Here is a 12020-nt window from a genome sequence, read left to right as displayed (position 1 = left end):
GATGGATGGATGGATGGATGTAGAGGCCATTTTCCACAGGGCGAACACTAAGATTTTAGCATAATTAGTTCACAGTATCAGATATTTTGCTAACACAGACAAATGTAAAATAATTACCTCTACATTTGGCAGTGGGGTTTAAATATTAATTTATACAGGCAATACATTTTAGTTGGAAATTTACAGGGAATACAAAAGTCTTTCAGAAAATTAGGTATTATTACAATAAACTCATTACAGTTCTTATTTTTTTGTCTTGTAGCATGTTGTTCTTTACTCAGTTATTTTTATTTACACATAAGAAAAAGAATAAAACTCCACCAGACTTAACATTTTAATCAACTGGAGCACCGGACCAAAATAATTTCGACACACAACTATGAGTTCTCGACAAACAAATTAATAACRACCACTATTTTGTTCTTCAATGAATGAACTGTAATTTCTTTTGAATGATTCCATCTCATCATCTTGGTACGAACCTTTCACATTTCCGCTGTGAGCAAGGTTATCCACTGTGAAGTGCTTTTAATCGTGCTGCTTGTAGAACTGAAAGAAAGGATTGTCGACCTTTGCCTTGTGTTTTATCATTTTCAACCATTTTGTCCTTTACCCTGRGTGGCTTTCCGTGTTTTCTTTTACACCATGTTTTCAGGCTGCAGTATTTTATTATGTTGTCCTTTTCATCCTTTCAGACATTTATACTGTGTTCTGCCCCAGCTAAGTAATTAGGTGCTTATATGGCAGGAAGGATGAATTTAATCAAAAAGTAAAGAAGGGTAATTTASTAATTGGTCACTTTTTTTCTGAATACAAATATTTTAAATGTTCAAAAAAAGAGCTGTTTGTGGGCATAAAGACAACATAAACCAAGACCAAATGTGAGTTTGCAGAAAGTAACATTTGCTCACAACAATCATTTAAGAGGCATTTAAAAATGCATGTCTACAGTACAGGTTTGAGCTCTTTCAGATTTCCTGCTTGCAGAACAACGAGCCTGGATGCCAGCTCCAGTTGTCATGGGTTAGGAGGGAATGGTGAGAACCAGTGTAATCCAGACAAAGATTTGGTGACAGAGCTTTGACTGAAAGACGTGAGAAGAAGCTTAGCAGCCGAGATGTCTGCGTCAGTTTTAGAAAGACCAGACGCCCACACGGAGGAACAGCTGCTTACTGCACGCTTTTTGCCTCAAAGTGCAGCATGTTAATGATAAGTGGTTGAGGCAGCTTGGAATGCACTTTTTGAAGGCTTATTTATTTATCACTATGAAAGAAAGTGGGGAAATAATGCTGCAAAATCRCTTCGTAAGGAGCTTTAAAACTATATTTATCGCTTGCTGGCAAACTTAAGATGAGGAAACAAGATTTCTACTGGTGATGAACTGTTATACTTGTGTATCTTTTACGTCTACAGTTTCTCATTGTGATGAATTTAGTCATAATTACAGTCACCAAAAGCTACAACCACACCAGATTTTATTTCAATATTTGTAAACGTGATTGTCTTATAGGCTTTTGTGCTTTTTTAGGTCCTTTGCTTGTGGTCGTCATCTTGAATAGAGTTTTTTTATTCAAAATGTAACAATTTGTTCATTTTGAAAGTTCATTAAAATCCATTCCATGCTTCAGGCGATATTTTGCTAACACACACAGAGTTGACGCCAACAGTTAATGGCAACGTTCAATGTTTGAGTAAAACTTGTGGAGGCCCACGGCTACCACCGCACCASGTTTTAATATAATAACTGTAAATTTAACGAATGAGATAGTCCCAACATGCATCTGACTTGTCCCATTTGTAAATTAATGATAGCTGCAAACGTTTTGTTTCCTCATTAGGTGAGGAAGAGTGCTGTACTCTTTGGGCACAAATCGTTCAAAGAACAATTAGAGATGCAGAAGTTGTTTCAGTTCATTTGGACACACCATAATTAAACCAAAACTGAGAGGTAATGGTAAAATAATGAGAATAAATTAAAAAAAAAACATTGAAAATTTACAGCGGGTAAAATAAGTATTGAACACGTCACCATTTTTCTCAGTAAATATATTACTAGAGGTGCTAATGACATGAAATTTTCACCAGATGTCGGTAACAACCCAAGTGATCCATACATACAAAGAAATCAAACCATAAATGTCCAGAAATTAAGTTATTTGTAATAATGTGGAATGGCACAGGGAAAAGTATTGAACACATGGGGCGGCTGTGGCGGAGTGGTTAGGGGAGTCGTCCTGGAACCAGAAGGTTACTGGTTCGATCCCCCGTCCAGCCGTCTCAGTCGTTGTGTCCTTGGGCAAGACACTTCACCCACCTTGCCTACTGATGGTGGACAGAGGGTCCGGTGGCGCCGATGCATGGCAGCCCCACCTCTGTCAGTGTGCCCCAGGGCAGCTGTGGCTACAGTGTAGTTTGTCATCATCAGTGTGTGAATGTGAGTGTGAATGGGTGAATGTCTGTTAGTGTAAAGCACTTTGGGGGTCCGGAGGGACTTGAAAAGCGCTCTATAAGTTCAGTACCATTTACCATCAGTACCATTTACCACATGAAGAAAGGGAGGTGTAAAAGGCATGGAAAACCAAGACACCAGCTGAACTCTCTCAGTAATTAGAAAACAAGCCTGTCCCTTGTCAGTGCAAGTTAATATCAGCTGGTTCAGTCCCAAATGATGGCCAGGTATCACACAAGAAACATCTGATGATGGGTAAAAGTAAAGAGCTCTCTCAAGACCTTCACAACCTTATTGTTGCAAAGCATAATGATGGCATCGGTTACAGAAGAATGTCTAAACTTCTGAAGGTTCCAGTGAGCACTGTTGGGGCCATAATTCAGAAGTGGAAAGAACATTATTTCACCATAAACCGACCACGACCAAGTGCTCCTCACAAGATTTCTGACAGAGGAGTGAAAAGAATTATCAGAAGAGTTGTCCAAGAGCCAAGCACCACTTGTGGAGAGCTTCAGAAAGACCTGGAATTAGCAGGTACGTTTGTTTCAAAGAAAACAACAAGTAATGCACTGAACCACCATGGCCTGTATGCACGCTCACCACGCAAGACTCCACTGCTGAAGAAACAGCATGTTGAAGCTCCTTTAAAGTTTGCTGCACAACATTTAAACAAGCCTGTGAAATACTGGGAGAATATAGTCTGGTCAGATGAGACCAACATTGAACTGTTTGGATGCCAGAATACACATCATGTTTGGAGGTCAAATGGCACTGCACATCAGCCCAAAACACCATACCAACAGTGAAGTTTGGAGGTGGGAAYATCATGGTGTGGGGCTGTTTTTCAGCATATGGTACTGGCAAACTTCAAATAATTGAAGGAAGGATGAGTGGAAAAATGTACAGAGACATTCTTGATAAATATCTGCTTCCATCTACCAGGATGATGAAGATGAAATGTGGCTGGACATTTCAGCAAGACAATGAGCCCAAACACAAAGCCAAGGAAACTCTCAGTTGGTTTCAGAGAAAGAAACTAAAGCTGCTGGAATGGCCCAGCCAATCACCTGACCTGAATCCAACAGAAAATCTATGGAAAGAACTAAAGATCAGAGTTCATAGAAGAGGTCCACGAAACCTTCAAGATTTGAAGACTGTTTGTGTGGAAGAATGGGCCAAAATCACACCTGAGCAATGCATGCCACTAGTTTCTCCATACAGGAGGCGTCTTGAAGCTGTCATTGACAACAAAGACTTTTGTACAAAGTATTAGATAAATTTCAGTAAGTGTGTTCAATACTTTTTCCCTGTGCCATTCCACATTATTACAAATAACTTCATTTCTGGACATTTATGGTTTGATTTCTTTGTATGTATGGATCACTTGGGTTGTTACCAACATCTGGTGAAAATTTCATGTCATTAGCACCTCTAGTAATATATTTACTGAGAAAAATGGTGACGTGTTCAATACTTATTTTACCCGCTGTATGTATAATCTTAGTTTTAGAAAGACTTGAATTGACTCATCCACATGCAAATATATTAGCTTTTAAAAATGGAATCTAGAATTCAATGCAGCTGTTGATTTTTTGCATCTCTTAATTAGCAAATTTGTGTTAAAAATGTCTTTAAAAATGTACAAGTCTGTAAATAACGTATTACAAATTGCACTATTTCCTCTTGCTTAGTGTCTGGAGAAAATTAAGAATGAACTTGTCAGACTGATTTAGTGTTTTTCTGTTTAAATGTGTTTCTAAAACGCTTTGAGAGGAAGAGTGGCATGTTCTTGGATGGGGCTCAAGCTTTTGGTCCAAATGATCCCACCCGTATAAAGGAAAATATAGCTCAGAATTCAAAGAGGAACATCGTTTTTGCCAGTGTTGTACATTTACTGACAAGTGCTTTTCAAAATATGTGCCATGAGCATGCAGGTAACAGCCATACAGAGTGCTTTCTGCCCTTGCATAGTGTGTGTTTGCTCTGACATGACTTGCATGTTAAGCACCACCAGCTGACTCTTGTAGCCTCCTTGCAATGGAGCCAGTCACCAGCGGCTGCCAGGCTCCAATTATGCATGCAAGCCTCCGAATTCAAGACAGAAAAGTAGCTGTCTCAAACTTTAGGATTTCTCAGCACATTTCAACCCTTCTTGTTTATTGTCTTGCTTTTCCAAACTTGCTCAACCTTAAGCAAAAATCAACATGGCCAGGAGGGCTGTATAAATATTTTATCTGTTACATAATTTGGAGATAAAGAACTTTGTGGTTTGGTTGTTTAACGCCTGTTTACAGAAGCTGGCTGTAAAAGTCTATAATCCRCTCACTCACTAGAGAGCGGCCACCACTCACATCCTCACACAGCAGTTTAGGTCATTGTTGTGAAAACCTCTCAGGCACATTTGCTTCAAAGTATGGGAGGATTAGCATCGTATTAGCACATCATTGCTGAAATCTCTTCTGAGCTAATCATAAGTGGCTTTAAACCTTGTCTTGCAGAGTCAATGCAAATTTCCCATCATATTTTATAAAGGGCTGTGTATTGGCATAAATCTGGAGATTTACATGTCATGACATGAGGTCACTTTACAGTATAGCCTTTGCAAATATTACAATACCATGAACAAGGCAATGCATTGCATTTATTCCCCCAGAATCCTATCTGATTATGTTTTATATGTATTTTATCCATCCATTATCTATACCCACTTCTTCCTTTCAGGGTCATGGGGATCACTGGTACCCACACCAAGCAGTCACTGTGCGAGGGGCGACAAATGTTTCAATTCCTCCAGTGTTTTACATGGTCATTGTATTTGTCCACTTCAGGACTATCCCTCGTGGTCCCCCTTCAGCTCGGGATGCTAGAGAAATGCCTGCCTACCCAAATGTAATGCCTCAGACTGCATGCTGCATCGGGAGAATGAGTGCCCCATATGAGACACTTGAATTTAGCCTAAAATAAGGGACATCACAGCTAATATGGGACAGTTGGCAACTCCACCTCAGCTTTGAAGGCAGGGGGTGTCTGTTTAAACTGCTCAGAATCAGCCATCAATACTTCATTCTAATATTTACTCACAATGCTAACATTTGTGCTAGCATCATACTCTGACTTTTTAAGAGTAGCACCTGCTTCGAATGTYATCATCCATTGAATGGACATTATTAGCCATTATCAGTCCCATAGAATGGCTTCAGACTGTCAGCTGGTTAGTATGAGGCATAAACCCACTAAGGTCAATTTTAGAGAAAATGACATGGGCTACGATAAAGTAGACCGGACTCCGGCGGTAGCAGATTGTTGCATTCCAACATATATGGCACTGGTAACCCACTGGGGGCACTGTTGAGACAGTCTGAAGCCATTCAATGGGACTGATAACTGCTAATAATGTCCATTTAATGGACTGATAACATCCAAACTGGCTGAGAGGAGCCAAATGGTGGACTGACAGCTGCCAACTAAATGCCAACATGTTGGTCAAACCTTGTAAGTCATGTTACGCAATATTCTCTTTACAAACTTTGTATCAAACGTATGCTGCAAAATTCAAAGTTYCTGCATTTAAAATTGTATTATTATCCTGATTTTAAAGGTTCAAAGCATCCCTGCCATGGTTCAGGGTGTTTACTTGATTCTAAATAATACACCGTATCTCTAAATACTGCCCCCAACACTGCTGTTTTATTAAACCTTGGAGCCTATTTAAGATAAACTGCTGTCCTTTGATGTCTGGGGCTCAACACACTCAATCCAATGTTTGATGTAGAGAACAAATAATGCCTCAAGTCTCATTTTCACCTACTGCTTCTACGAGCAGCCATCCACTTATGCTTCTGATAAAGATCCTAACCTTTTTTGGGGTTATTGTGATTTCCCTTGTTGATTTTCCAACTCCAAAACTTGCTTTAAATAGACAGAAAAAATGTAAACTTTTGCTGTGGATTTCAAGACGCCTACTCTGTGTGCCTGAAAGGCAGAGAATAAATCGACTAACTGGCTACCAAAGTTATTTTTTGCTAGGCAGGGTTTACCCTCAAACATCTACAGCTCGTACAGCTAATGTTGAAATAAATAGGAGGAATTCTCAATACAAACAAGCACGGTCTTTGTGTGGTGAATTAAAGTATTTCACTTAGCTAGTTCTACAACAGGAAGGTCAAACACCTCTTCTGGCCACACAATCAATTCTTTATATACATACGTCTGCATACTAGGCAGTAAAAAGGTAATAAAATTAACCTCTCTCGCATGCATGTGGTGAGGATTTCATCTTTACGTGAAGAAATGAATGAGTCGGCTTCACACCTGAATGACCACTCCGATATAAAAACCGCAACAATCATTTTATTCAGGTTGTACTTGTAACATTTACATATTGATTTGAACATTTGTGAGGAAATGCCAGGCAGGTAGCAATAAATAAGTCTGGCATGTGATCTGCTTTTCAGTGGAATCTGGGTAATCTTGTCATTAAATGAACAATAGTATAAAAATGTCTTCACTTAGTTTTACCTTAGGGGTGGGAATCTTCAGGCACATCACTATTGAGTTTGATGATTCAGAGGGCTGTGATGTAATCCTAAAACAAATGTAGATTGATTTGCAATTCAGAAGTTGCTGGTCTTTTATGAGCTGTTTTCTTGCCATCAGCAGTCTGGACACTTCCACCTTTTTAGAGTTTTGCATCTCCTAAGACATTATTAACATTAAACAATACCAACATCAGCTGCTAATTGCAGCTGTTTTCAGCTACTTTTTCTGCTAATTTGAACCATTTAATCATCTCATTTTTGTGATAATTTCAGCTTCATTGCTTCAATCAGCAAACATGCTTTTTCTGTTTCTTTGTACTAATTTCAGCTATTTCAGCTACTATATTTAGGATAGTTTCAGATTCATTATCTATTCAGGAAAAACTTTTCAGCATTAAGCATTTGCTTAAAATGTTCTAGTTACACTTTAAAATCAATTCAAAATTATTTACAAGATGCATCAAAACATAGATTATAACCCCCGCTCCTATGTAGGTGCAGTCCCTCAGTCATACATTGWATAATTTAGCATCATTTTCTGCACAATAATTCACTGTTTTGACTATAAACATATGAATGAAGCTCTAAGAAACACATTTTATGGGGGCTTTAGGAATTATTGTACAAATTCTATAAATGCTTGTATACTCTACCAAACCAAATAAATAAATAAATAAATAAATAAATAAAACATACTTAATTTGTAACAAATACTACATTTTTTTTAAAACAACCTACCGTCAGTTTCAGGGTTCAGCTAGTTCATATCATTTTTCCCTTTTTTTGTCACTAAAGGTTGACATGATTCAGATTGTGTAGTTTTTATTTTTATTTATTTTTTTTGCAGGACGTTGGAATGCAGATACATATTAGGGCAGAAATAAAGTATTTGATGCTAGAGGTGATAAAAATGAAGACATTCACACGTGCATCTGACAAAGAATGCAACTCTGAATTACATTCTATGGAATCTGTTTTTTTTTGTCAAAAGCTCGTGTTTTCTCTGAAGTCTAGATTCACAAAATGTTCTCCCCTGCAAGCCCACCCAAAGGCCCTGTGAAAACAACTCGATGAGAATGATAGTGCAGTTATGTTTGTGAAAGACCAGTGTGGATTATATCTGCAGGTTTAACCAGAGGAGAGAGTAAAGGACTTTTGAATTAAAGAAAGGATGTTTCTTTAAAAAGGACTGCAAAGTAGATACTCTTGTCTGAAAAGAACATATAGAGGCAAGAAAATATATTTGAACAAAACTAGCTAGATAAGTATTTTAATATGCATTCAAATTCCTCATCCTTTTATCAATTTAGTAAAATTATTGACACTTATTAGTTTTGCATTTCTCTAATATTGTCACAAAAGCAATTTATTTATTTATTTATTTATTTATTTATTTGCTTTACCTTAACATAAATAATCTGCTGTAACAGATCCACCCTAAGGGAACAAATGTCCATCACAAGTAGGCTTTTGCAGCCATATTAACTATATTTGATTTAGCCCTTTTCACTAATCTGAATTTTTTTTCTTGACTTGACTCAGACTAAATCTTTTCTTACACAAATTCACTTGGCAAAGGCCGAAAGTCCAGTTTTCTTTGTAACATGAACAACTACTTCATTGTGGAGGCAAAGTGGCTTTTAGAGACAAATACAGAGAGAATGGCTCTGGGAATAGTTCTCTTTCCCACACCACCTGAGCTCATTTTTGTTGTCTTTAGTGTTGAAGATATGAGCGTTTGATTTCTGGCCAGTCATCTCAGTCTTAGGAGGCATGGTTTGTGTTTACACCGCGGTATCTGTGATCCACCTAGACAGAGGAAGGAAATGGATATACTGTTGTCTTTGTATCTACCTCCAGCCTGTACAAGCAAACGTTCTGGGGGTTGTGGTTTTCCATGCTTCTAACTCTTCRTGCCAACCTAGAATAAAGACCAGTTTAATCATGTGGCAGGCAGTCTTTTTAATGCAGATCATTTTTTTAAAGCATAAATAGAATAAAAATCCATCTTTTTTTTTTATTAAAAACCAATTTTTGGACTTTCCCAGAGAATAAAATCCAGTAGCCCATGCAGAAACAAAAGCCATGTCAAAGCCTTAAAAATGCCCCCATCAGGTCTCAAATTGCATTTGGTCTGAATTGATTAACAAGCGACTATGTTATTCTAAATTAGGATGATGACTGAGATAGTCCATTATCTATTACTGTCACCCAGGAGACTGCCGTGACAAAAACTGTAAGAGAGATGGGGAAATTTCAGCTTGGTGATATTTTAATAATTTAATATTAAGATTGTCAAACAGAAATCCCACAGGATTGAGACTTTTTTTTTTTCTCCATAGTGAGACATCAGAAAAAGGCTTCAGTTCATGAATGCTGAATTTAAACAGRCATGATGCTTTTTTAACCCAGTTGTTGTCAGAGGCAGACAGTTTGACCTGTCAGAAGTCGTCACATATKTTACACGACAGTTCTGCAACATGAAGTGAAGACACACCAGCAAAGCTTATTTTGCCTTAAAACGTGATTAAATTTCTTGTTTGCTCCAATACCCTCTGGACATTTCAGTACAAATGTGTCTGAAATGTCCTATTTTCATTTAGTCTTTGATAATAACTTCAAAAAATATTGCGTTTTGATAGAAGCATTATGGCATGCCTCTAAACATTAACATTCTGCAACGTTTTCACTCTCAGTCTTCAAGTTTAAGTAGTAACAATTGCCCCAACACCTTTGTTTTTTTTCTTTTTTTAACAACTACTGTGCTTTAAAAGTAACAAAGAAAAGCCAAAAGCATTATTAATGTTTTTAAACACATTTAGACATAATACTAGTCACATTTTCTACCAGCTCCACATGATCACTTCATCCCAGCATTTAGGCTGAGATAAAGATTTCCACAATCATTTTGATTCCCTTTCAAATCCAAAGACTGAGGGACAAAAAGAGCAACAAAGGCCAGGGCTGTGAGCGTCTCTTCTTAGTCACAGATGTTTTCGACTGTCGCTCTGTGAAACATCAATGCCATCTTGTGCCGTGACGGTAGCTGGCTACCTGTCTCTCAATGGCAAGTCCTTGCCAGCCATTCCCACGAAGCTCCTGGGGAGAATTGAACTGAAGCTGACTAACTCATTTGTGTGAAGTGGTGACATGCTGGAGGCTCAGCTGGATTTTTTTTTTCTTCTGTCAAGTACTGGCTCACGATTCATTGGCATTTTGCAGGCAGTGCTTTCATTTCTATGCAGCTTGCAGCTGAAGATGAAAGCCTAACAGTAAACCGTGGCACACCTGAAAGGTTATCACATTTTCACTAATACTGATGAACAAGTACATGTGATGATTCGTTGATTAGCCTTTTTGACAGTTTTGATTTCAAATGCATGACTTTTCATTTAGTCGAACGAAGGAAAGACACCAGGTGTTTCTCTGTGCTCCCTGTGAATCCTGGCTGTGCAGCTCTTGCGTTGAGTAAACCTGAGTCTCAGGGAAGAAAAAAAAGCTGTATTCTTGGATTTAAGACCTCCTAAATCACCTGCCAAAAGAAGCAGGGATGGGGAAAACAAGGAGAGCATCTGGAAAGCCTGAGTCAAGTTGCTTTTTAAACATTCACTAAATAAATCTTTGTTTATGTTGTGTTACTTTGTATACTTACAGCTGAGCCTAATCTCCAACTAAGCAAAATGCAAAATGTTTTAAAGCTTTCCTCTGTTTTTGGATTTTTGTCTCTGACATGAATGTTTTAATTCAAGGTGCTTTTTTTAACAAAACACAATAAAGTTTGGAGCTTTAAATGTTTCAAGTGTCAAGCAGTTTGTACAGTGTGACAATGGAAATTGTTGGTTTATTTCTGCATGACCTGTCTCTTTTCTGAAGGTTTCAGCTGATAGTGTGCATAAATTCAAAGGAAATGAATGGGAAATGTATGAAAAAYGTTACTGGTTGGTAACACATCTTTCAGCGTTGGGAGTGAGATCAAATTCAAAACCTATGAGCACCTTGAGATGCTGCACTCCAGTGAGCAGAGGAAATTTCATTCCAAAGTTTCATTTAGGGGAGTTTGGCTGAACACGGTTGTTTCTTCTGAGCAGGCAGTGTGATATAACTTTAAGCATTGCCTTTTTTTTGGGCTTTGGCCCCCTGACACCATTCCCCCTAGCTGAAGTCAAACAGCTAATGTATATTTTGTTCTTTCTTTTCTCCACTGCAGCTGCAGTTCAGGTGCAAATCACTCCAACATATGGGGAAATCAGCGTAGGAGAGTCCAAGTTTTTCCTTTGTGAAGGTAAGCCAAGTCTCCAACAAACTTCATTCAACTCAGCTKGATGTAAATTTTACCTCCTACAATGTTATTAACTGCAGTAATTGAGGTCATTTGATAAAAGTGGTGCAAAGCAGGTAAAATGAAAAGAATTTTGCTTGCAAAAGAAAAGGATAAATGAATTTAGTGGAATATAATGTGGAGGTTCTGGGGGTGACATCACACACAAGACAGGGGGTTAGGTTGATAATGATATCAATAACACTTTGTTTAACATATTAAACAATTTATGACCAAGAATGTAGCTGTTTTTGTTTATGTAACAGCATATAAATAATAATGATTAGATGGCCAGACAGCCAGACATATTTTGATTGCTAAATTATACAAATAGCCTCAATTTAGTTTGTATCAGTTTAATGCAGTTCTATTAAACTAACATGATGTTATAGTTTGAGCAAAGTGACTGATTGAAAATAGAAAACCAGATGGCCTTGTCTAACATGCTGTTCATTTTTGCTGCTTGCCAAAAATATACAAAAATTTTACAGAAGCAAAGCTTTTATGGCATGTATAAGTGGAATATAAAGCTTTTTTACAAGGTAGTTTATGTGTTTTATGCCAAATGCTGTCATTATTTGTTTTTTTTTTTTCTCCAATAAAAAAGTCAAACTTGATTTGGGTAGAAGAGATGGCATTCTTGTTTTTAAGAAACCCAAAACTTTCAAATTTAATAGTTTATCACACAATAAAATTTTACTGAGCATATTTCCTC

The 12020-nt window shown here is 37.6% G+C and overlaps 1 protein-coding gene across 13 annotated transcripts in view; it reads left to right on the top strand.

Moving 5' to 3' along the window:
* ncam1a (neural cell adhesion molecule 1a) overlaps window positions 1-12020 on the top strand; it is a 242887-nt gene that overhangs the window by 167879 nt on the left and 62988 nt on the right. For all 13 annotated transcript variants that reach the window (XM_014003947.1, XM_014003950.1, XM_014003946.1 and 10 more), the window contains exon 2: window positions 11195-11269. In XM_014003947.1, the coding sequence (XP_013859401.1) occupies window positions 11195-11269 (75 nt within the window). The remainder of the gene's footprint in view (window positions 1-11194; window positions 11270-12020) is intronic.

This window comes from Austrofundulus limnaeus, unplaced genomic scaffold (genome assembly GCF_001266775.1).
Source record: "Austrofundulus limnaeus strain Quisiro unplaced genomic scaffold, Austrofundulus_limnaeus-1.0 Scaffold21, whole genome shotgun sequence".
In the NCBI taxonomy this organism is placed as follows: Eukaryota; Metazoa; Chordata; class Actinopteri; order Cyprinodontiformes; family Rivulidae; genus Austrofundulus; species Austrofundulus limnaeus.
This window is presented reverse-complemented; position numbering and strand designations above follow the sequence as displayed.